The sequence below is a fragment of the Liolophura sinensis genome, unplaced genomic scaffold (assembly GCF_032854445.1).
Source record: "Liolophura sinensis isolate JHLJ2023 unplaced genomic scaffold, CUHK_Ljap_v2 scaffold_14, whole genome shotgun sequence".
Classification (NCBI taxonomy): Eukaryota; Metazoa; Mollusca; class Polyplacophora; order Chitonida; family Chitonidae; genus Liolophura; species Liolophura sinensis.
Genome location: NW_027017953.1, coordinates 484,458 through 511,910, shown reverse-complemented (window position 1 = coordinate 511,910; position 27,453 = coordinate 484,458). Strand labels below are relative to the sequence as shown.

General features: G+C 41.4%; 2 protein-coding genes across 2 annotated transcripts in view; one reads left to right on the top strand and one right to left on the bottom strand.

The window, feature by feature from the left end:
• Positions 1–837, bottom strand: part of LOC135481255 (tRNA selenocysteine 1-associated protein 1-like) — a 47,414-nt gene extending 46,577 nt beyond the window's left edge. The window contains exon 1 of the mRNA XM_064761100.1: positions 688–837. Coding sequence (XP_064617170.1) covers positions 688–729 — 42 coding nt within the window. The 5' untranslated portion in view covers positions 730–837. The remainder of the gene's footprint in view (positions 1–687) is intronic.
• Positions 838–917: 80 nt separating this feature from the next.
• LOC135481235 (p21-activated protein kinase-interacting protein 1-like) lies at positions 918–27,445 on the top strand. The gene is made up of 10 exons (XM_064761067.1): positions 918–1,009; positions 1,549–1,714; positions 2,907–3,027; positions 3,677–3,804; positions 5,408–5,490; positions 8,243–8,305; positions 12,663–12,760; positions 23,229–23,337; positions 24,789–25,092; positions 25,840–27,445. The coding sequence occupies exons 1-10, from the start codon at positions 923–925 to the stop codon at positions 25,905–25,907; spliced, it is 1,227 nt and encodes a 408-aa protein (XP_064617137.1). The 5' UTR covers positions 918–922; the 3' UTR covers positions 25,908–27,445.
• Positions 27,446–27,453: the final 8 nt, after the last annotated feature.

Below are 27,453 nucleotides of genomic sequence, written 5' to 3'. Positions count from 1 at the left end.
CATTTAAAAAAAAAATAGTTAAGATATGACGTTACTACATCTTTGTGCAGAATTGCGAGTTGACCGTTTTTACTTAAAGTAAGTATGCGTGATTGGATCCTTTTCAAGGCAGCTAGTTCATGCTAAGCTTGGGTTGGAAATGCTTTCTGAAGCACTGTATCATTGAACATCGATGGCTGCGTGGCCATGGGTGGTTCGATTCAGAGTATGAAGGCACAGTGGGTATGTCTGGTTGACTCAATAGCTAACTGCATATGCAAGTTGTTCTCCTTCTTACCATTCTCCCTCCACGCCTGAATATTAGTGAATAAGGTGGGCAATTTAGTGATTAAGGTGGGTAATTTGGTGATTAAGGTGGGTAATTTAGAGATTAACGTTGCTTGGAAACTCTTAACCATTCTAAGTGACTTCTAAGCAGACCTGCAGTACATGCCGTTACCCATAGGCGTTATTAGTACAATATCTGTTGTAAGTCTATTTAAAATGTAAATATTCTATGTAAAGACATAAATTTTACATCAGTTGTTGTCATTTCTGTTAATTGTTCTACACAGTGTAAACTTCTCTATCAATGTCTTCAAACACACAAACACTCAACACAAAACATCATTTTCTCCATAGCGAATCGTGATAATGATGTTGTTGTTGTGTGAACACCGTTCGGAACGTTAGCAACACAATACTTACATTTCCAATCCAAACTGTTGCCATAGACTGCGTTGACGACATGATTGAAGTCAAAGAAATATGCTGAACACCAGTAACAAAACAATTATGAAAGCATTATATCTTTAACTGGATTTGAAAATTCAGTTCTGTGCAACTCGTCTGCTAACCCCATACCGGAAGTCGATGTTGTAACAAACGCGTACCTTGCAAGGAACGATGTCAAAGTGCTCCACGTGCTTCCTGTTTTGACTTCATGAAAATGGACATGCAGGAGGTAGAAATTGTGGCGGGCACATACGAGGAATTGTTGTTGGGTTATAAACTAGTGGAAGAGGATGGAGTAAGTGTCGGGTGTTTGTACCGTACAGTTTTTATGTAAACAAAAAACAAAAAAAAACAAGGGAAAAACCACACCATAGACCAAAGACATGAACTGTGGTAGTCAACATTACTGTAGTGTTTATACCAAAATGATACTCGTGTTAAAGTGGAGATACCCTGACACAGCATGGACTCGGTCATTGATGAGTAATCAGTTTATACAGTCCTATATTGTTGCTGAAGAAATATCAATTATTCTGTATTTTATTTTTTGATGCGAATTCCTTACAAAATGGCGCCTGCTAAAGTTGCATGCTTCGCCAACTGCTGTTCCAGTCATTTTATTAAAATTAAACTATAATTGACGTAAGAAGGTTTGTGAAATACCTGTAGGTCAGGCTCTGTCCACATACTCAACACATGATCGAGTCTGGCCACTATGGTACCAGTAATGTAAACAGTCCTGTTTAGTACTTGTACATGTAAACATATAATTGCACTGAGTTTGGCTATCTGTGACTGTACATGATGTGTGTAGTGTGTGTGTGTGTCTGACAGAGTTTCAGGTTACAGCCGAGTTTCACAGATCACTCCCACACAGGCTGTATCAAGACCGTGGCGATTTCCCGCAGAGGTGTTCTGGCGTCTGGCGGCTCGGACGAGGTCGTGAGACTGATAAACCTGAAAAAGAGGACAGAGCTGGGATCTCTGATGGAACATGAAGGTATATGTACATGTATGACAAGGGAGCTACAACAAGGAATAGGCCTGATTGGATATGTGTCAGCAGAGAATACATGTGCAATGAAGGCCAACTACAATGTACTGCAAACAAAATTCTTTCTTGAGCGTAACTCGACTCTAATCCAGAAAAAACAGCTCAGTAGGTAATTCTGTTGGCTAAATTTTTATTCTGAAAACTGAACATGATAGGGATTTTAAAGAATTAACATTCAGAAACCAATAGAGAAAAACTTTTGTCAAAATTCGCCAAACTTTAAAGCAGAGCCATGTTTTGGCAATCTGGTTGGGTTACACCAGGGATGTAGTATGGATATATATAGGATACTATATCCCAGGTTCCACGCACCAAACATAGTGACACTCGTCGGGTATATTTTGATGGCGTAGTTATGTATTGATGGGCATATTTCGATTTTCTAAGGTAGTGATATCTGCGTAATTAAATAAGTATGACAATAATAAGTAAGCTATTCCATGCACACAGCTGCACAGATTCTGACATGTTTTGTTACATTGTTCACAGGAGCTATGTCATGCACACAGCTGTACAGATTCTGACATGTTTTGTTACATTGTTCATTGGAGCTATTCCGTACACACAGCTGTACAGATTCTGACATGTTTTGTTACATTGTTCGCTGGAGTTATTCCTTACACACAGCTGTACAGATTCTGACATGTTTTGTTACATTGTTCATTGGAGCTATTCCATTCACACAGCTGTACAGATTCTGACATGTTTTGTTACATTGTTCACAGGAGCTATTCCATGTACACAGCTGTACAGATTCTGACATGTTTTGTTATATTGTTCACAGGAGCTATTCCGTACACACAGCTGTACAGATTCTGACATGTTTTGTTACATTGTTCATTGGAGCTATTCCATACACACAGCTGTACAGATTCTGACATGTTTTGTTACATTGTTCACAGGAGCTATGTCATGCACACAGCTGTACAGATTCTGACATGTTTTGTTACATTGTTCGCTGGAGTTATTCCATACACACAGCTGTACAGATTCTGACATGTTTTGTTACATTGTTCATTGGAGCTATTCCATACACACAGCTGTACAGATTCTGACATGTTTTGTTACATTGTTCACAGGAGCTATTCCATGCATACAGTTGTACAGATTCTGACATGTTTTGTTACATTGTTCACAGGAGCTATCACATGTGTACAGTTTTATCGAGGATCACACTTGTTCACAGCCAGTCAAGACAAAACCATCTGTATCTGGAAAAGTTTTACATGGGAATGTTTGAGAACATTAAGGGGACATAAGTGAGTTGATAAAGTACATTTTGTTGGGTTTTTTTAATTGACAAAGTTCATAGACAGGAAATAATTGTTGACTGTTTAATTCTCTTTTTTTCTCATAGCCAGGAGATCTGAGTTTCTATCATTCACAAGAAATTTGCCAGAATCTTGATTCTGATCACAAAGAGATAGGACATTTCCTGGTTTTCTTGGTTAGGGTACTGTTTGATTGATTAGGATATCTCACCAGTTGTCCTTCACATGACATTACTGTGTGTGCAAGGTATATGTCTTCCCATTGATTTATGTGACATAATATCTTGGTGCTTAATTTTGTACGAACAAATAATTCATTGATATGGTGGATGTTTATGGTTTTGGTAGTCCAGTGAGAGCACCAAGAAAAACCTTCACCTTGCTCCTAGACACTTATTAATGCATTATTGTTCAATGCCACACTCAAGACGTCTTCACTTTTACTATTTAGGGTGGAGGAAATGGGAGTGGCCAGGGTCAACTACTCCATTACATAGAGGCAGCGTGGATGAATGTGATGACAGTGATGAGAAATGTTAAACCATGTATTATTTTGCAATATAATAGTGGAATATCAGTTTGTTTGACCTGTTCTAATGTATATATGTATATGTGCTGTAAATGTTTTGTTCTACAGAGGAGGGGTCAATCATGTGTCTGTTCATCCCAGTGGAAAACTAGCATTGTCCGTGGGTAAGGACAACTCTATGCAGACATGGAATCTTCTGCGGGGCAGATCAGGGTACATCACTAACACCAAACAAGGTTTGTACCTGTGTGTGTGAATCACGTGTCTGTTATCCCAGTGGGAGGTTAGCATTGTTTGTGGGTCAGGACAACTGTATACAGACATGGAATGTTGTGCGGGGCAGATCAGGGTACATCACTAACACCAAACGAGGTTCGTACCTGTGTGTGCGTGAATCACGTGTCTGTTATCCCAGTGGGAGGTTAGCGTTGTTTGTGGGTCAGGACAACTGTAAACAGACATGGAATGTTGTGCGGGGCAGATCAGGGTACATCACTAACACCAAACGAGGTTCGTACCTGTGTGTGTGAATCACGTGTCTGTTATCCCAGCGGGAAGTTAGTGTAGTTTGTGGGTCAGGACAACTGTATTCAGACATGGAATGTTGTGCAGGGCAGATCAGGGTACATCACTAACACCAAACAAGGTTTGTACCTGTGTGTGTGAATCACGTGTCTGTTATCCCAGTGGGAAGTTAGTGTTGTTTGTGGGTCAGGACAACTGTATACAGACATGGAATGTTGTGCGGGACAGATCAGGGTACATCACTAACACCAAACGAGGTTCGTACCTGTGTGTGTGTGAATCACGTGTCTGTTATCCCAGTGGGAAGTTAGTGTTGTTTGTGGGTCAGGACAACTCTATACAGACATGGAATGTTGTGCAGGGCAGATCAGGGTACATCACTAACACCAAACGAGGTTCGTACCTGTGTGTGCGTGAATCACGTGTCTGTTATCCCAGTGGGAAGTTAGTGTAGTTTGTGGGTCAGGACACATGTATACAGACATGGAATGTTGTGCAGGGCAGATCAGGGTACATCACTAACACCAAACGAGGTTTGTACCTGTGTGTGTGTGAATCACGTGTCTGTTATCCCAGTGGGAAGTTAGCGTTGTTTGTGGGTCAGGACAACTGTATACAGACATGGAATGTTGTGAGGGGCAGATCAGGGTACATCACTAACACCAAACGAGGTTTGTACCTGTGTGTGCGTGAATCACGTGTCTGTTATCCCAGTGGGAAGTTATTGTTGTTTGTGGGTCAGGACACATGTATACAGACATGGAATGTTGTGCGGGGCAGATCAGGGTACATCACTAACACCAAACGAGGTTCGTACCTGTGTGTGTGTGAATCACGTGTCTGTTATCCCAGTGGGAAGTTAGTGTTGTTTGTGGGTCAGGACAACTGTATACAGACATGGAATGTTGTGAGGGGCAGATCAGGGTACATCACTAACACCAAACAAGGTTTGTACCTGTGTGTGTGTGAATCACGTGTCTGTTATCCCAGCGGGAAGTTAGTGTTGTTTGTGGGTCAGGACAACTGTATACAGACATGAAATGTTGTGCGGGGCAGATCAGGGTACATCACTAACACCAAACAAGGTTTGTACCTGTGTGTGCGTGAATCACGTGTCTGTTATCCCAGTGGGAAGTTAGCGTTGTTTGTGGGTCAGGACAACTGTACAATTACTTCTAAAGCTGTTAAATTTGTTCATTTTTGACATTCTGCAGTTTAATGTGAAATTTTTTCAACAGCTATGGGAGAATTCAAGTAAAAATCAGGAAAAATCTAGTTTTTCATTCATTTACATTGATTGATTTCTGGTTTTAGCTTGTGATCTTGTGGTCTGGTCGACATCTGGGGATTCCTACATCATGGTAACCAACAACAGCCTGGCTGTCTACAACACTGAGGTATGTACATCATGGTAACCGACAACAGCCTGGCTGTCTACAACACTGAGGTATGTACATCATGGTAACCGACAACAGCCTGGCTGTCTACAACACTGAGGTATGTACATCATGGTAACCAACAACAGCCTGGCTGTCTACAACACTGAGGTATGTACAGCATGGTAACCAACAACAGCCTGGCTGTCTACAACACTGAGGTATGTACATCATGGTAACCAACAACAGCCTGGCTGTCTACAACACTGAGGTATGTACATCATGGTAACCGACAACAGCCTGGCTGTCTACAACACTGAGGTATGTACATCATGGTAACCGACAACAGCCTGGCTGTCTACAACACTGAGGTATGTACATCATGGTAACCGACAACAGCCTGGCTGTCTACAACACTGAGGTATGTACATCCTGGTAACCGACAACAGGCTGGCTGTCTACAACACTGAGGTATGTACATCCTGGTAACCGACAACAGCCTGGCTGTCTACAACACTGAGGTATGTACATCATGGTAACCGACAACAGCCTGGCTGTCTACAACACTGAGGTATGTACATCCTGGTAACCGACAACAGCCTGGCTGTCTACAACACTGAGGTATGTACATCCTGGTAACCGACAACAGCCTGGCTGTCTACAACACTGAGGTATGTACATCCTGGTAACCGACAACAGCCTGGCTGTCTACAACACTGAGGTATGTACATCATGGTAACCAACAACAGCCTGGCTGTCTACAACACTGAGGTATGTACATCATGGTAACCAACAACAGCCTGGCTGTCTACAACACTGAGGTATGTACATCATGGTAACCAACAACAGCCTGGCTGTCTACAACACTGAGGTATGTACATCTTGGTAACCAACAACAGCCTGGCTGTCTACAACACTGAGGTATGTACATCATGGTAACCAACAACAGCCTGGCTGTCTACAACACTGAGGTATGTACATCATGGTAACCAACAACAGCCTGGCTGTCTACAACACTGAGGTATGTACATCATGGTAACCAACAACAGCCTGGCTGTCAACAACACTGAGGTATGTACATCATGGTAACCAACAACAGTCTGGCTGTCTACAACACTGAGGTATGTACATCATGGTAACCAACAACAGCCTGGCTGTCTACAACACTGAGGTATGTACATCATGGTAACCAACAACAGCCTGGCTGTCAACAACACTGAGGTATGTACATCATGGTAACCAACAACAGCCTGGCTGTCTACAACACTGAGGTATGTACATCATGGTAACCGACAACAGCCTGGCTGTCAACAACACTGAGGTATGTACATCATGGTAACCGACAACAGCCTGGCTGTCTACAACACTGAGGTATGTACATCATGGTAACCAACAACAGCCTGGCTGTCTACAACACTGAGGTATGTACATCATGGTAACCAACAACAGCCTGGCTGTCTACAACACTGAGGTATGTACATCATGGTAACCAACAACAGCCTGGCTGTCTACAACACTGAGGTATGTACATCCTGGTAACCAACAACAGCCTGGCTGTCTACAACACTGAGGTATGTACACCATGGTAACCAACAACAGCCTGGCTGTCTACAACACTGAGGTATGTACATCCTGGTAACCAACAACAGCCTGGCTGTCTACAACACTGAGGTATGTACATCATGGTAACCAACAACAGCCTGGCTGTCTACAACAATGAGGTATGCATCTCATGGTAACTGGCAACAGCCTGGCTGTCTACAACACTGAGGTATGTACATCATGGTAACCAACAACAGCCTGGCTGTCTACAACACTGAGGTATGTACATCATGGTAACCAACAACAGCCTGGCTGTCAACAACACTGAGGTATGTACATCATGGTAACCAACAACAGCCTGGCTGTCTATAACACTGAGGTATGTACATCATGGTAACCAACAACAGCCTGGCTGTCTACAACACTAAGGTATGTACATCATGGTAACCAACAACAGCCTGGCTGTCAACAACACTGAGGTATGTACATCATGGTAACCAACAACAGCCTGGCTGTCTACAACACTGAGGTTTGTACATCATGGTAACCAACAACAGCCTGGCTGTCTACAACAAAGAGGTATGCACATCATGGTAACCGACAACAGCTTGGCTGTCTATAACACTGAGGTATGTACATGTACATCTATGTCTAAAACTGACAAGCAGGGTCATTTATAGCACAACTAAATAGCATTAAGGATAAACTTGTTGTGTTCTGTTAAAATAAAAAATATTTAAGAGACTAGCTTAAAATGGATGGAAAAGCTGCATTCCCTGTGTTCAGGGGGTACTGTGGGTGAAGGGGTCTGCGTTGTACTGCATTCCCTGTGTTCACGGGGTACTGTGGGTGAAGGGGCCTGCCTTGTACTGCATTCCCTGTGTTCACAGGGTACTGTGGGTGAAGGGGTCTGCCTTGTACTGCATTCCCTGTGTTCACGGGGTACTGTGGGTGAAGGGGTCTGCGTTGTACTGCATTCCCTGTGTTCACGGGGTACTGTGGGTGAAGGGGTCTGCGTTGTCCATTATTAATGATTACATTTGATATTTATTAGTTATAATTTTTATTATATTTTGCATAATATATTCGGTTACGTTTTAATTTTTGAGAGAGTGTCAGGGAATGTCTAATTAAACTTAATTTGTGAACAAAGATTTTGTTTTCAGTGTACACATGTGGGAATATTCAAACTTAAATTTGCACGTCCTATCTTGTGTTATGTCATTCCCAGACTGCCACAGTCCAGTGTTCCATTGAAGCTCCAGGGAGGGTAAACGCAGTGATATTCCTACAGGTAAGTATCAGTCACACAGGCAGTCACTCAATTCCCAGGGCTTAGGTAAACATCAGTCACGCAGTCAGTGAGTCAATCACAGGACTCGGGTAAACATCAGTCACACAGCCAGTCACTCAATCCCCAGGGCTTAGGTAAATATCAGTCATACAGTCAGTCACTCAATTCCCAGGGCTCAGGTAAACATGTCAAGCCGTCAGTCACTCAATCCCCAGGGCAGGTAAATATCAGTCATACAGTCAGTCACTCAATCCCCATGGCTCAGGTAAATGCCAGTCATGCAGTCACTCACTCAATCCCCAGGGCTCTGGTAAATGCCAGTCATGCAGTCAGTCACTCAATCCCCGGGGCTAAGGCAATCGCCAGTCATGCAGTCACTCACTCAATCCCCAGGGCTCACGTAATCGCCAGTCATGCAGTCAGTCACTCAATCCCCAGGGCTAAGGTAATCGCCAGTCATGCAGTCAGTCACTCAATCCCCAGGGCTCAGGTAAACGCCAGTCATGCAGTCACTCACTCAATCCCCAGGGCTCAGGTGAATGCCAGTCATGCAGTCAGTCACTCAATCCCCAGGGCTCAGGTAATCGCCAGTCATGCAGTCAGTCACTCAATGCCCAGGGCTCAGGTAAACACCAGTCATGCAGTCAGTCACTCAATCCCCAGGACTCTGGTAAATGCCAGTCATACAGTCAGTCAATCCCCAGGGCTCAGGTAAACATCAGTCACTCAGTCCTCTTTTGTTTAATGGTTTAAAGGAATGAAATGAATGAATGTAAGCCTGTGATTACCTTGACACTGGTGTTAAGCCTGTGATTACCTTGACACTGGTTTTAAGTCTGTGATTACCTTGACACTGGTGTTAACTCTGTGATTACCTTGACACTGGTGTTAAATCTGGTTACCTTGACACTGGTGTTAAGCCAGTGATTACCTTGACACTGGTGTTAAGCCTGTGATTACCTTAACACTGGTGTTAAGCCTGTGATTACCTTGACACTGGCGTTAACTCTGTGATTACCTTGACACTGGTGTTAAGTCTGTGATTACCTTGACACTGGTGTTAAGCCTGTGATTACCTTGACACTGGTGTTAAGCCTGTGATTACCTTGACACTGGTTTTAAGCCTGTGATTACCTTGACACTGGTGTTAAGTCTGATTACCTTGACACTGGTGTTAAGCCTGTGATTACCTTGACACTGGTGTTAAGTCTGTGATTACCTTGACACTGGTGTTAAGTCTGTGATTACCTTGACACTGGTGTTAAGCCTGTGATTACCTTGACACTGGTGTTAAGCCTGTGATTACCTTGACACTGGTTTTAAGCCTGTGATTACCTTGACACTGGTGTTAAGTCTGATTACCTTGACACAGGTGTTAAGCCTGTGATTACCTTGACGCTGGTGTTAAGTCTGTGATTACCTTGACACTGGTTTTAAGTCTGTGATTACCTTGACACTGGTGTTAACTCTGTGATTACCTTGACACTGGTGTTAAGTCTGTGATTACATTGACATTGTGTTAAGCCTGTGATTACCTTGTCATTCAGATTGATTCACATCATTGTTACATTGGATTTTGACATCACAGTATGTCACTAGATCTCCATTGTGAATCTGCGCGAGAAAAGCAGTGGGCCTCATTCTCATGCCCCCTCATTTTGTCAGTGGCAGTACACCTTATACCTTTATTCATATTAGTTAATGCTACAGCAAGGGTTATACAACTGGGGTGGAGAGGCATTTCATACCTCCCTTTTAACATCTCGAGCTTTGGGTTTTTTTGGTTAGATCATCGGGAAATAACTAACTGTAATAAATAACTGTACCTCCACATTTTACCTGACATCCATTTGTTGGTAGACATGTACATGTTACCTGTGGCACCCACTTCACTTCACTGTCAGTATTTTTGTAAAATGTAGCTTTTTCAACCCACTTGTACAATGTAGACGTGATAACTTATCACTTCTTTCACTTCAGTATTTTTTTTTTACAACAGTTTGAGTGAACAGGAAATTGTTCACCTGTTTTTTTAATCTGCGTAACATCCGCACAAACTGAGTGATCGATCACACTGTTTTTTTAGTCTGCGTAACATCTGCACAAACTGAGTGATTGATCACACTTTTTTTAATCTGCGTAACATCTGCACAAACTGAGTGATCGATCACACTTTTTTTTTAATCTGCGTAACATCTGCACAAACTGAGTGATCGATCACACTGTTTTTAATCTGCGTAACATCTGCACAAACTGAGTGATCGATCACACTTTTTTTAATCTGCATAACATCTGCACAAACTGAGTGATCGATCACACTTTTTTAATCTGCGTAACATCTGCACAAACTGAGTGATCGATCACACTTTTTTTAATCTGCATAACATCAGCACAAACTGAGTGATCGATCACTTTTTTTAATCTGCGTAATATCTGCACAAACTGAGTGATCGATCACACTTTTTTTAATCTGCGTAACATCTGCACAAACTGAGTGATCGATCACACTTTTTTTAATCTGCATAACATCAGCACAAACTGAGTGATCGATCACTTTTTTTAATCTGCGTAACATCTGCACAAACTGAGTGATCGATCACACTTTTTTTAATCTGCGTAATATCTGCACAAACTGAGTGATCGATCACACTTTTTTTAATCTGCATAACATCAGCACAAACTGAGTGATCGATCACACTTTTTTTAATCTGCGTAACATCTGCACAAACTGAGTGATCGATCACACTTTTTTTTTAATCTGCGTAACATCTGCACAAACTGAGTGATTGATCGCACTTTTTTTTTAATCTGCGTAACATCCGCACAAACTGAGTGATTGATCACACTTTTTTTAATCTGCGTAATATCTGCACAAACTGAGTGATGGATCACACTTTTTTTAATCTGCGTAATATCTGCACAAACTGAGTGATCGATCACACTGTTTTTTTAGTCTGCATAACACACAAACTGAGTGATCGATCACACTTTTTTTAATCTGCATAACATCAGCACAAACTGAGTGATCGATCACACTTTTTTTTTAATCTGCGTAACATCTGCACAAACTGAGTGATCGATCACACTGTTTTTTTAAACTGCGTAATATCTGCACAAACTGAGTGATCGATCACACTTTTTTTTAAATCTGCATACCCTCTGCGCAAACTGAATGATCGATCAAGGACCTTTATGAATGCTGGACATGTAAAGTTGTCTCCTAACATGTACATTTATATGTTCAGTTTTTTGTTTATATTTGCAAATTCATTGCAAATTGGTTGTCTCTGGTCAATTTACCTTAGTTAGGTACACCTTTCAAATCAAATTCATCAGATTATAGTTGACAGAGCCACAGTTATTGTAGCATGATGTCCTAACTGTTCTCGCTGTACTTTCTTTCCCCACGTGTGTGTTTTTTCTGTTTACGGAATGAGGTGATTTATGTTTGGTATGTTTACAGAAGAGGTGATTTATGTTTTGACTGTTTGCAGAATGAGGTGATTTGTGTTTTGTCTGTTTACAGAATGAGGTGACTTGTGATTTGTCTGTTTACAGAATGAGGTGATTTATGTTTTGTCTGTTTGCAGAGTGAGGTGATTTGTGTTTTGTCTGTTTACAGAATGAGGTGATTTATGTTTTCTCTGTGTACAGAAGGTGATTCATGTTTTGTCTGTTTACAGAATGAGGTGATTTATGTTTTGTATGTTTACAGAATGAGGTGATTTATATTTTGTCTGTGTACTAATTGAAGTAATTTGTGTTTTGTCTGCTTACAGAATGAGGTGATCTATGTTTTGTCTGTTTGCAGAATGAGGTGATTTATGTTTTGTCTGTTTACAGAATGAGGTGACTTGTGTTTTGTCTGTTTACAGAATGAGGTGATTTATGTTTTGTCTGTTTACAGAATGAGGTGATTTATCTTTTTGTATGTTTACAGAATGACGTGATTTATGTTTTGTCTGTTTGCAGAATGAGGTGATTTGTGTTTTGTCTGTTTACAGAATGAGGTGATTTATGTTTTCTCTGTGTACAGAAGGAGGTGATTTATGTTTTGTCTGTTTACAGAATGAGGTGATTTATGTTTTGTATGTTTACAGAATGAGGTGATTTGTGTTTTGTCTGTTTACAGAATGAGGTGATTTATATTTTGTCTGTGTACTGATTGAAGTAATTTGTGTTTTGTCTGCTTACAGAATGAGGTGATCTATGTTTGGTCTGTTTGCAGAATGAGGTGATTTATGTTTTGTCTGTTTACAGAATGAGGTGACTTGCGTTTTGTCTGTTTACAGAATGAGGTGATTTATGTTTTGTCTGTTTACAGAATGAGGTGATTTATCTTTTTGTATGTTTACAGAATGAGGTGATAGCGTATGGTGGAGAAGGTGGCGAAATCTTTATTCACAACATCAAGGACAACAAACACCTGTCTTGTGTGAAGTCCAACACTGTAAGGTAAGCTTGTAGGCATTCTGCTCTGGTCAAGTGTTGATGGCTTCACAGTTTTATGTTATGAATTCGGCAGTAAAATGGGTTTATTATTTTGCTGGTAAATAACTGATTATTTGAGGATTAAGGTTGCCAGTATGTGAGACAGAAGTCAGGGTTAAACTTGAATCTCCCACATACCTGATTTCATGTTGCCTTTGACAGTATGTTCTCGCTTACCTGATTTCATGTTGCCTTTGACAGTATTTTCCCACTTATCTGATTTCATGTTACCTTTGACAGTATTTTCCCGCTTACCTGGTTTCATGTTGCCTTTGACAGTATGTTCCCGCTTACCTGATTTCATGTTGCCTTTGACAGTATGTTCTCGCTTACCTGATTTCATGTTGCCTTTGACTTTATGTTCCCGCTTACCTGATTTCATGTTGCCTTTGACAGTATGTTCCCGCTTAACTGATTTCATGTTGCCTTTGACAGTATTTTCCTGCTTACCTGATTTCATGTTACCTTTGACAGTATTTTCCCGCTTACCTGATTTCATGTTGCCTTTGACTTTATGTTCCCGCTTACCTGATTTCATGTTACCTTTGACAGTATTTTCCCGCTTACCTGATTTCATGTTGCCTTTGACAGTATTTTCCTGCTTACCTGTTTTCATGTTGCCTTGGGGCCTCCTTGGCTCAGTTGGTTAGCGCGCTAGCGCAGCACAATGACCCAGGAGTCTCTCACCAAGGCGGCCGCTGTGAGTTCAAGTCCAGCTCATGCTGGCTTCCTCTCCGGCCATACGTGGGAAGGTCTGCCAGCAACCTGCGGATGGTCATGGATTTCCCCCGGGCTCTGCCCGGTTTCCACCCACATTAATGCTGGCCGCCGTTGTATAAGTGAAGTATTCTTGAGTACGGCATAAAACACCAATCAAATAAATAAATAAATCATGTTGCCTTTGACAGTATTTTCTTTCTTACCTAATTTCATGTTGCCTTTGACAGTATGTTCCCGCTTACCTGATTTCATGTTGCCTTTGACAGTACTTTCCCTCTTACCAGATTTCATGTTGCCTTTGACAGTATTTTCCTGCTTACCTGATTTCATGTTGCCTTTGACAGTATGTTCCCGCTTACCTGATTTCATGTTGCCTTTGACAGTATGTTCCCGCTAACCTGATTTCATGTTGCCTTTGACAGTATTTTCCTGCTTACCTGATTTCATGTTGCCTTTGACAGTATGTTCCCGCTTACCTGATTTCATGTTGCCTTTGACAGTATTTTTCCGCTTACCTGATTTCATGTTGCCTTTGACAGTACTTTCCCACTTACCTGATTTCATGTTGCCTTTGATAGTATGTTCCTGCTTACCAGATTTCATGTTACCTTTGACAGTATTTTCCTGCTTACCAGATTTCATGTTGCCTTTGACAGTATTTTCCTGCTTACCTGATTTCATGTTGCCTTTGACAGTATGTTCCCGCTTACCTGATTTCATGTTGCCTTTGACAGTATTTTTCCACTTACCTGATTTCATGTTGCCTTTGACAGTACTTTCCCACTTACCTGATTTCATGTTGCCTTTGATAGTATGTTCCTGCTTACCAGATTTCATGTTGCCTTTGACAGTATTTTCCTGCTTACCTGATTTCATGTTGCCTTTGACAGTACTTCCCCACTTACCTGATTTCATGTTGCCTTTGACAGTATTTTCCCTGTTACCAGATTTCATGTAGCGTTTGACAGGATTTTTTTCGCTTACCTGATTTCATGTTGCCTTTGACAGTATGTTCCCGCTTACCTGATTTCATGTTGCCTTTGACAGTATGTTCCCGCTTACCTGATTTCATGTTGCCTTTGACAGTATTTTTCCACTTACCTGATTTCATATTGCCTTTGATAGTACTTTCCCACTTACCTGATTTCATGTTGCCTTTGATAGTATGTTCCTGCTTACCAGATTTCATGTTACCTTTGACAGTATTTTCCTGCTTACCAGATTTCATGTTGCCTTTGACAGTATTTTCCTGCTTACCTGATTTCATGTTGCCTTTGACAGTATGTTCCCGCTTACCTGATTTCATGTTGCCTTTGACAGTATTTTTCCACTTACCTGATTTCATGTTGCCTTTGACAGTACTTTCCCACTTACCTGATTTCATGTTGCCTTTGATAGTATCTTCCTGCTTACCAGATTTCATGTTGCCTTTGACAGTATTTTCCTGCTTACCTGATTTCATGTTGCCTTTGACAGTACTTCCCCACTTACCTGATTTCATGTTACCTTTGACAGTATTTTCCCTGTTACCAGATTTCATGTAGCGTTTGACAGGATTTTTTTCGCTTACCTGATTTCATGTTGCCTTTGACAGTATGTTCCCGCTTACCTGATTTCATGTTGCCTTTGACAGTATTTTCCCTCTCACCAGATTTCATGTTGCCTTTGACAGTATTTTCCTGCTTACCTGATCCCATATTGCCTTTGAGAGTATGTTCCTGCTTACCTGATTTCATGTTGCCTTTGACAGTATTTTCCCGCTTACCTGATTTCATGTTGCCTTTGACAGTATGTTCCCGCTTACCTGATTTCATGTAGCCTTTGACAGTACTTCCCCACTTACCTGATTTCATGTTACCTTTGACAGTATTTTCCCTGTTACCAGATTTCATGTAGCCTTTGACAGTATTTTCTCGCTTACCTGATTTCATGTTGCCTTTGACTTTATTTTCCCGCTTACCTGATTTCATGTTGCCTTTGACAGTATGTTCCCGCTTACCTGATTTCATGTAGCCTTTGACAGTACTTCCCCACTTACCTGATTTCATGTTACCTTTGACAGTATTTTCCCTGTTACCAGATTTCATGTAGCCTTTGACAGTATTTTCTCGCTTACCTGATTTCATGTTGCCTTTGACTTTATTTTCCCGCTTACCTGATTTCATGTTGCCTTTGACAGTATTTTCTTTCTTACCAGATTTCATATTGCCTTTGACAGTATTTTCCGCTTACCTGATTTCATGTTGCCTTTGACAGTATGTTCCTGCTTACTTGATTTCATGTTGCCTTTGACAGTATTTTTCCACTTACCTGATTTCATGTTGCCTTTGACAGTACTTTCCCACTTACCTGATTTCATGTTGCCTTGAACAGTTTTCTTCATTGTATCTGATTTCATGTTGCATGTGATAGTTTTCTTTGGTGGAGAACAGATTTAGATCTAAATTGATTTCCTTGACCTTGTTATCTTTCTTGGGATAACTAAGGCTAATGTGAGCATATGTGTTGGTTGGTGTCGTCATTGTGATAATTCACTGAGGGAGCATTTGTGTTAGTCGGTGTTATTCCTTGTCTTGTCATCATGATTCACGGAGACGGCACGTGTGGTGGTGGGTGTCATTGCTGGTGTTGTCATCATGATTCACTGAGACAGCAGTTCTGTTGGTGGGTGTTATTGCTGGTGTTGTCATCATGATTCACTGAGGCAGCACATCTGTTGGTGGGTGCCATTGCTGGTGTTCTCATCATGGTTCACTGAGACAGCAATTGTGTTGGTGGGTGTCATTGCTGGTGTTGTCATCATGATTCACTGAGACAGCACATGTGTTGGTGGGTGTCATTGCTGGCGTTGTCATCATGATTCACTGAGATAGCACGTGTGCTGGTGTTGTCATGATGATTCACTGAGACAGCAATTGTGTTGGTGGGTGTCATTGCTGGTGTTGTCATCATGATTCACTGAGACAGCACATGTGTTGGTGGGTGTCATTGCTGGCGTTGTCATCATGATTCACTGAGATAGCACGTGTGCTGGTGTTGTCATGATGATTCACTGAGACAGCAGTTGTGTTGGTGGGTGTCATTGCTGGTGTTGTCATCATGATTCACTGAGACAGCAGTTATGTTGGTGGGTGTCATTGCTGGTGTCATGATGATTCACTGAGACAGCAGTTGTGGTAGTGGGTGTCATTGCTGGTGTTGTCATGATGATTCACTGAGACAGCAGTTGTGGTAGTGGGTGTCATTGCTGGTGTTGTCATGATGATTCACTGAGACAGCACATGTGTTGGTGGGTGTCATTGCTGGTGTTGTCATGATGATTCACTGAGACAGCAGTTGTGGTAGTGGGTGTCATTGCTGGTGTTGTCATGATGATTCACTGAGACAGCAGTTGTGTTGGTGGGTGTCATTGCTGGTGTTGTCATAATGATTCACTGAGACAGCAGTTGTGTTGGTTGGTTTCATTGCTGGTGTTGTCATCATGATTCACTGAGACAGCACATGTGTTGGTGGTTGTCATTGCTGGTGTTGTCATCTTGATTCACTGAGACAGCAGTTGTGTTGGTGGGTGTCATTGCTGAGTTGTGTTGATGGGCATCATTGCTGGTGTTGTCATCATGATTCACTGAGACAGCAGTTGTGTCGGTGCATGTTATTGCCGAGTTGTGTTGGTGGGTGTCATTGCTGGTGTTGTCATGATGATTCACTGAGGCGACATGTGTGTTGGTGGGTGTCCATTGCTGGTGTTTTCATGGTGATTCACTGAGACAGCACATGCGTTGTGGCAACCCAGACCACGATGATGAAAATGAGGGCGGATGTCTCATTTGGGTAAAGCGTTGGTTAGCCCAAAACCAATCAGTGTCTAAGGATGAAATCCTGCTCCCCTCATTCTAATATTTATTGAAGGTCACTTGACTTCCACCATCTTCACTGTACACGAAGCCTTGGTGACAATAAGCAGACAACTATACTGGTGTTGCTGTTTGTAGTGTAGCGTTTATTTAAGGTCACTTGATTTCCACCATTCTCACTGTACACGGAGCTTTGGTGACAATAAGCAGACAACTATACTGGTTTTGCTGTTTGTAGTGTAACGTTTATTGAAGGTCACATGATTTCCACCACTCTCACTGTACATGGAGCCTTGGTGACAATAAGCAGACAACTATGCTGGTTTTGCTGTTTGTAGTGTAACGTTTATTGAAGGTCACTTGATTTCCACCACTCTCACTGTACACGGAGCCTTGGTGACAATAAGCAGACAACTACCCTGGTGTTGCTGTTTGTAGTGTAGCGTTTATTGAAGGTCACTTGATTTCCACCATTCTCACTGTACACGGAGCTTTGGTGACAATAAGCAGACAACTATACTGGTTTTGCTGTTTGTAGTGTAACGTTTATTGAAGGTCACATGATTTCCACCACTCTCACTGTACATGGAGCCTTGGGGACAATAAGCAGACAACTATGCTGGTTTTGCTGTTTGTAGTGTAACGTTTATTGAAGGTCACTTGATTTCCACCACTCTCACTGTACACGGAGCCTTGGTGACAATAAGCAGACAACTACCCTGGTGTTGCTGTTTGTAGTGTAGCGTTTATTGAAGGTCACTTGATTTCCACCACTCTCACTGTACATGGAGCCTTGGGGACAATAAGCAGACAACTACCCTGGTGTTGCTGTTTGTAGTGTAATGTTTATTGAAGGCCACTTGATTTCCACCACTCTCACTGTACATGGAGCCTTGGGGACAATAAGCAGACAACTACCCTGGTGTTGCTGTTTGTAGTGTAGCGTTTATTGAAGGTCACTTGATTTCCACCACTCTCACTGTACATGGAGCCTTGGTGACAATAAGCAGACAACTACCCTGGTGTTGCTGTTTGTAGTGTAATGTTTATTGAAGGTCACTTGATTTCCACCACTCTCACTGTACACGGAGCCTTGGTGACAATAAGCAGACAACTACCCTGGTGTTGCTGTTTGTAGTGTAATGTTTATTGAAGGTCACTTGATTTCCACCACTCTCACTGTACACGGAGCCTTGGTGACAATAAGCAGACAATTACCCTGGTGTTGCTGTTTGTAGTGTAATGTTTATTGAAGGTCACTTGATTTCCACCACTCTCACTGGTACACGGAGCCCTGGTGACAATAAGCAGACAACTACCCTGGTGTTGCTGTTTGTAGTGTAATGTTTATTGAAGGTCACTTGATTTCCACCACTCTCACTGTACACGGAGCCTTGGTGACAATAAGCAGACAATTACCCTGGTGTTGCTGTTTGTAGTGTAATGTTTATTGAAGGTCACTTGATTTCCACCACTCTCACTGTACACGGAGCCCTGGTGACAATAAGCAGACAACTACCCTGGTGTTGCTGTTTGTAGTGTAATGTTTATTGAAGGCCACTTGATTTCCACCACTCTCACTGTACACGGAGCCTTGGTGACAATAAGCAGACAACTACCCTGGTGTTGCTGTTTGTAGTGTAATGTTTATTGAAGGCCACTTGATTTCCACCACTCTCACTGTACACAGAGCCTTGGTGACAAAAGCAGACAACTACCCTGGTTTTGCTGTTTGTAGTGTAAACGTTTATTGAAGGCCACTTGATTTCCACCACTCTCACTGTACATGGAGCCTTGGGGACAATAAGCAGACAACTTTGCTGGTTTTGCTGTTTGTAGTGTAGCGTTTATTGAAGGTCACTTGATTTCCACCATTCTCACTGTTCATAGAGCCTTGGTGACAATAAGCAGACAACTTTGCTGGTTTTGCTGTTTGTAGTGTAACGTTTATTGAAGGTCACTTGATTTCCACCACTCTCACTGTACATGGAGCCTTGGGGACAATAAGCAGACAACTATACTGGTGTTGCTGTTTGTAGTGTAATGTTTATTGAAGGCCACTTGATTTCCACCACTCTCACTGTACACGGAGCCTTGGTGACAATAAGCAGACAACTTTGCTGGTTTTGCTGTTTGTAGTGTAATGTTTATTGAAGGCCAGTTGATTTCCACCACTCTCACTGTACACGGAGCCTTGGTGACAACAAGCAGACAACTTTGCTGGTTTTGCTGTTTGTAGTGTAATGTTTATTGAAGGCCACTTGATTTCTACCACTCTCACTGTACACGGAGCCTTGGTGACAATAAGCAGACAACTATACTGGTTTTGCTGTTTGTAGTGTAACGTTTATTGAAGGTCACTTGATTTCCACCACTCTCACTGTACATGGAGCCTTGGTGACAATAAGCAGACAACTACCCTGGTGTTGCTGTTTGTAGTGTAATGTTTATTGAAGGCCACTTGATTTCCACCACTCTCACTGTACATGGAGCCTTGGTGACAATAAGCAGACAACTATGCTGGTTTTGCTGTTTGTAGTGTAATGTTTATTGAAGGCCACTTGATTTCCACCACTCTCACTGTACACGGAGCCTTGGTGACAATAAGCAGACAACTATACTGGTTTTGCTGTTTGTAGTGTAACGTTTATTGAAGGTCACTTGATTTCCACCACTCTCACTGTACATGGAGCCTTGGTGACAATAAGCAGACAACTACCCTGGTGTTGCTGTTTGTAGTGTAATGTTTATTGAAGGTCACTTGATTTCCACCACTCTCACTGTACATGGAGCCTTGGTGACAATAAGCAGACAACTATGCTGGTTTTGCTGTTTGCAGTGTAACGTTTATTGAAGGCCACTTGATTTCCACCACTCTCACTGTACACGGAGCCTTGGTGACAATAAGCAGACAACTACCCTGGTGTTGCTGTTTGTAGTGTAGTGTTTATTGAAGGTCACTTGATTTCCACCACTCTCACTGTACATGGAGCCTTGGGGACAATAAGCAGACAACTTTGCTGGTTTTGCTGTTTGTAGTGTAATGTTTATTGAAGGTCACTTGACTTCCACCATTCTCACTGTTCATAGAGCCTTGGTGACAGTCAGCAGACAACTTTGCTGGTTTTGCTGTTTGTAGTGTAGCATTTATTGAAGGTCACTTGATTTCCACCACTCTCACTGTACATGGAGCCTTGGTGACAATAAGCAGACAACTACCCTGGTGTTGCTGTTTGTAGTGTAATGTTTATTGAAGGTCACTTGATTTCCACCACTCTCACTGTACATGGAGCCTTGGGGACAATAAGCAGACAACTATGCTGGTTTTGCTGTTTGCAGTGTAACGTTTATTGAAGGCCACTTGATTTCCACCACTCTCACTGTACATGGAGCCTTGGTGACAATAAGCAGACAACTACCCTGGTGTTGCTGTTTGTAGTGTAGTGTTTATTGAAGGTCACTTGATTTCCACCACTCTCACTGTACATGGAGCCTTGGGGACAATAAGCAGACAACTTTGCTGGTTTTGCTGTTTGTAGTGTAATGTTTATTGAAGGTCACTTGACTTCCACCATTCTCACTGTTCATAGAGCCTTGGTGACAGTCAGCAGACAACTTTGCTGGTTTTGCTGTTTGTAGTGTAGCATTTATTGAAGGTCACTTGACTTCCACCATTCTCACTGTTCATAGAGCCTTGGTGACAATAAGCAGACAACTACCCTGGTGTTGCTGTTTGTAGTGTAATGTTTATTGAAGGCCACATGATTTCCACCATTCTCACTGTACATGGAGCCTTGGTGACAGTCAGCAGACAACTTTGCTGATTTTGCTGTTTGTAGTGTAACGTTTATTGAAGGTGACTTGACTTCCACCATTCTCACTGTTCATAGAGCCTTGGTGACAATAAGCAGACAACTATACTGGTGTTGCTGTTTGTAGTGTAAAGTTTATTGAAGGTCACTTGATTTCCACCACTCTCACTGTACACGGAGCCTTGGTGACAATAAGCAGACAACTTTGCTGGTTTGCTGTTTGTAGTGTAAAGTTTATTGAAGGTCACTTGATTTCCACCACTCTCACTGTACACGGAGCCTTGGTGACAATAAGCAGACAACTATACTGGTGTTGCTGTTTGTAGTGTAGGGTTTAGCCTTGGTGACAATAAGCAGACAACTATACTGGTGTTGCTGTTTGTAGTGTAACGTTTATTGAAGGTCACTTGACTTCCACCATTCTCACTGTACACGGAGCCTTGGTGACAATAAGCAGACAACTATACTGGTGTTGCTGTTTGTAGTGTAAAGTTTATTGAAGGTCACTTGATTTCCACCACTCTCACTGTACACGGAGCCTTGGTGACAATAAGCAGACAACTATACTGGTGTTGCTGTTTGTAGTGTAGGGTTTAGCCTTGGTGACAATAAGCAGACAACTACCCTGGTGTTGCTGTTTGTAGTGTAACGTTTATTGAAGGTCACTTGACTTCCACCATTCTCACTGTTCATAGAGCCTTGGTGACAATAAGCAGACAACTATACTGGTGTTGCTGTTTGTAGTGTAAAGTTTATTGAAGGTCACTTGATTTCCACCACTCTCACTGTACACGGAGCCTTGGTGACAATAAGCAGACAACTTTGCTGGTTTTGCTGTTTGTAGTGTAAAGTTTATTGAAGGTCACTTGATTTCCACCACTCTCACTGTACACGGAGCCTTGGGGACAATAAGCAGACAACTATACTGGTGTTGCTGTTTGTAGTGTAGGGTTTAGCCTTGGTGACAATAAGCAGACAACTATACTGGTGTTGCTGTTTGTAGTGTAACGTTTATTGAAGGTCACTTGACTTCCACCATTCTCAAAAATTGTTGAGTACGACGTTAAACCCCAAGCACTCACTCACTCACTCCACCATTCTCACTGTTCATAGAGCCTTGGTGACAATAAGCAGACAACTATACTGTAGTACACCTGTACAGGCTCTGTTATCACCTGTGTGCCAATCATCATTTTGTCCTCTAGTAACTCTGTTATCACCTGCATGCTAATCACCATTTCATCCTCTAGTAACTCTGTTATCACCTGTGTGCCAATCATCATTCCGTCCTCTAGAAACTCTGTTATCACCTGCGTGCCAATCATCATTCCGTCCTCTAGAAACTCTGTTATCACCTGTGTGCCAATCCTCATCTCGTCCTCTAGTAACTGTGTTATCACCTGCGTGCCAATCATCATTCCGTCCTCTAGAAACTCTATCACCTGCGTGCCAATCATCATTTCGTCCTCTAGAAACTCTGTTATCACCTGTGTGCCAATCATCATTTCATCCTCTAGTAACTGTTATCACCTGCATGCCAATCATCATTCCGTCCTCTAGTAACTCTGTTATCACCCGCGTGCCAATCATCATTCCGTCCTCTAGTAACTCTGTTATCACCTGCGTGCCAATCATCATTCCGTCCTCTAGAAACTCTGTTATCACCTGTGTGCCAATCATCATTCCGTCCTCTAGAAACACTGTTATCACCTGCGTGCCAATCATCATTTCGTCCTCTAGAAACTCTGTTATCACCTGTGTGCCAATCATCATTCCGTCCTCTAGAAACTCTGTTATCACCTGCGTGCCAATCATCATTCCGTCCTCTAGAAACTCTGTTATCACCTGCGTGCCAATCATCATTTCGTCCTCTAGTAACTGTGTTATCACCTGCGTGCCAATCATCATTCCGTCCTCTAGAAACTCTGTTATCACCTGTGTGCCAATCATCATTTCGTCCTCTAGAAACTCTGTTATCACCTGCGTGCCAATCATCATTCCGTCCTCTAGAAACTCTGTTATCACCTGTGTGCCATTATTTCACAGAATCCGTGGCTTGGGGTGCAGGCATAGTCCTTACAACAACAACAAGCAGCTAATGGTGTCAGTCTCCAGTGACGGTCTTATAAAGGTGTGGGAAATTGACACAGATGAGGTAAGAGTCATTACATCTGTTATGGCGTGTTAAGGCCCTTTTGCCTGTCTAATGTTGCGATTAAGATGACATCTGAGTACCAGACTCTGTCATTTGCAACTGTCCTGATAGGTTTTGTATTAATTGGTTTACAGGATCATATTTCTCTGTCATTGATGGCATCCATAGCAGTTAAATTTCTTTTCAAGCAAAAAACTGATATGACATACAGAAAATGTTATCTAAAAAGGTGTGTGTTATGATGATGACTATATTGGTTTTTTGCCTTTAATGGAAGGTGACAAAGTCTTAATCAGATGGGAACTCGTTGTTTGTGTATGTGTGCATCATATAGTACAATGACTGTCACAGTCTAAATCAGTTTGAGCCCATGGACTGTAAAAATCATATAGTACAATGACTGTCACAGTCTAAATCAGTTTGAGACCATGGACTGTAAACATCATATAGTACAATGACTGTCACAGTCTAAATCTGTTTGACCCCATGGACTGTAAACATCATATAGTACAATGACTGTCACAGTCTAAATCTGTTTGATCCCATGGACTGTAAACATCATATAGTACAATGACTGTCACAGTCTAAATCAGTTTGAGCCCATGGACTGTAAACATCATATAGTACAATGACTGTCACAGTCTAAATCAGTTTGAGCCCATGGACTGTAAACATCATATAGTACAATGACTGTCACAGTCTAAATCTGTTTGATCCCATGGACTGTAAACATCATATAGTACAATGACTGTCACAGTCTAAATCAGTTTGAGCCCATGGACTGTAAACATCATATAGTACAATGACTGTCACAGTCTAAATCAGTTTGAGCCCATGGACTGTAAACATCATATAGTACAGTGACTGTCACAGTCTAAATCAGTTTAAGCCCATGGACTGTAAACATCATATAGTACAATGACTGTCACAGTCACAATCAGTTTGAGCTCATGGACTGTAAACATCATATAGTACAATGACTGTCACAGTCTAAATCAGTTTGAGCTCATGGACTGTAAACATCATATAGTACAATGACTGTCACAGTCTAAATCAGTTTGAGACCATGGACTGTAAACATCATATAGTACGGTGACTGTCACAGTCTAAATCAGTTTGAGCCCATGGACTGTAAACATCATATAGTACAATGACTGTCACAGTCTAAATCAGTTTGAGCTCATGAACTGTAAACATCATATAATACAATGACCGTCACAGTGTGAGCTCATGGACTGTAAACATCATATAGTACAATGACTGTCACAGTGTCAGTCAGTTTGAGCTCATGGACTGTAAACATCATATAATACAATGACTGTCACAGTGTCAGCTCATGGACTGTAAACATCATATAATACAATGACCGTCACAGTGTCAGTCAGTTTGAACTCATGGACTGTAAACATTATATATTGTGTATGATGCAGGATGTTTTGTTTGTTTTTCAGAAGGCAGATGTACAGTGCAGCCTTTTATGTGAACACAATACAAAATTCAGGCTGACATGTGTTGCCATAACTCCATCAAAACTAGATAACTCTGCCACAGTTAAGAGTGCCAGTGAAGAGAAATCCAAGAAAGACAACTCTGTGGGGACAGGATCAAATGATCTGGTGGAAGGTCAGTCTGAGAGTGAGTCTGATGCTGATTTGACAGCACACAGGGTTCCTTCATCAAAGGTAACCAATCAGCAACCAGACAGGAAATATGTTAACAGAGCTAAACGGAAGAGAAAGCAAAGACCTGCCACAGGTACTTACTCAATGTTAGTCAGCTTATATACAGTGTTGTATTTGTAATCTCACATTTACAGAGATGTTGATGTTTGGCAATCTGGTCAAAATCGGAAGTAGGAAGTCTGTTTGCCTTCCTTAACTTATTGTTAATGCTGTTTTGAGCAGACATGTCATCCAAGGCAGAATGTGCTTTTCATATTTAGTTTCATAGAGAAGTCTACAAAATTCGTACTTAAACCCCAATCGATTATTCATTCAGTCAGCAAATGACATGACCTTTACTGGATCATCGATGACTTCATGGGATTGACTTGGTAGACTAGAACAGAAAATATGGTTGCTTGTGTGCAGCAATGTGCACATAGCACAGATCTGATAGCGGTGTGCACACAGCACAGTTCTGATAACAGTGCGCACATAGCACAGTTCTGATAAGTGTGCACATAGCACAGTTCTGATAACAGTGTGCATGTAGCACATATCTGATAGCAATGTGCTCATAGCATACATGTAGTTCTGATAACAGTGTGCACACAGCACAGTTCTGATAACAGTGTGTACATAGCACAGTTCTGATAACAGTGTGCATGTAGCACAGATCTGATAGCAATGTGCACATAGCATACATGTAGTTCCGATAACAGTGTGCACACAGCACAGTTCTGATAACAATGTGCACATAGCACAGTTCTGATAACAGTGTGCACATAGCACAGTTCATGAAGAAGTTGTACTTTTATTAGTTTTCATTTCCTTTGAACAGATGAATTTCCACCTTCGGAGCATAGGTCCATGAAGAAGAAAAGGAGAAATCCAAAGAAAGTTTCATAAGCTTGCAATTTGCATTGTAATCATCATTAAATGTTGAAATTTTAGCTCATTGACCTGCATTTTCAGTTTTTTTATTATCATATTTAGGGCTTTTTCATTTGTTCACACCCTGTCTTCACCCAATTTTTAAGACATATTTCTGAAATTATTTTGTGTAACTTTTATTCTAAGTGGCGCTGCGTGCATGAAATTTTGATTTTACGAAAAAAAATGCAGAACATTTAATTTACACAGTTCTTTGGTTTCCTCCACCACCCTGGTTTTCTCCAGCAGCGTCCTGTCCTCTAGCACTCTGGGTCATCAGATGAACATTAAAGACCATGTGTGACCACACCACCATATGAGCAGCCCAATCCGCTCTAGAAATTATCAGGCATAAACCTTCATTCATCTCTGCACTTCATCTTCAATGAAAAACTTCATATGAACAGAGTATGTTGTAAATATATGAGGAATTTCTTTATTTCATGTGTAACTAAAAACTAAGACATACAACCTAGCACCAAGCAAGTTTTTCATTTTGTACACAGGGACGTACTGCATTTTGAGCTGTCTGATGCATTAACCAGTCCGGGAGTAGCAATCAGATGATATAAATGAACAAAATATTTTAAAAAAGTATTACACAAGTTAACCAAAGCATTCTAAAATTCAACATGACAAAAGTAACACCGCCAGTTTCTCTGAAATTTAGCAGAAACAAAATTGCAAGGTCCTCGATGAAAAGTCGCAGTCATACATTAATCCACAAGTATATGTACACACACACACACAAGACGGTACATACATTGAACATTGTGAAAACATTCTAAATGACAAGCTATCACTGGTGCCACTGAGTTATCTTCTTCATATGAAATTATGTACATTGACCAAGGAAATCCATTTCCCTGATCTATTCTATACCAGAAGCAGACAGTAAACCAAATAGTGTGATTAACTCACCTTCATTAAAGGAAAAGACCTGAAAAATTCAAAGTAGGTATCACTAAAAAGACCGTTTAAAACTATGCAGAATTACAGTTTCATTTATTTTTTAAATGTTTGTGAAAGAAGCAGCTAGCTGTTCTGGCTGGTTTTGTCCTCAGTCATACTAAAGAGGGAGAGGAACCTATGCATGTGGTTGTTTTTTTTCTGTTCATTTTCTGTTCATAAATACCATATTTATTAATATTCATCAGCTATCAAGTCGAGTGGATCGAGTCTTCTCTGCCTGTTGGATCAAGGCTGTAAAAGTTGCTGTATGTGAAATGTGACAAACTTGATCAAATCAAGTTTAAGTACCCCTACATGGTATTGGATATGTACAAGTGGAGTATTTCTGTGTACACAAACACACTATTAATGTGAGTGTTCACAGTAAATATCTGTGTCATTAAAACTCTACATCCTAAATCATAATTCCATTTGAAGTAACTCAAAGCAAATATTATGGAGACACTGAAAATACCAAGTAGAATGTGTGACCTTAAAGTGCTGTTGTTAAATTAGCCTTCGAAAGCAGATGAAGAATAAAACTTCAAAGGCCATTGTCTTCTAATCTGTT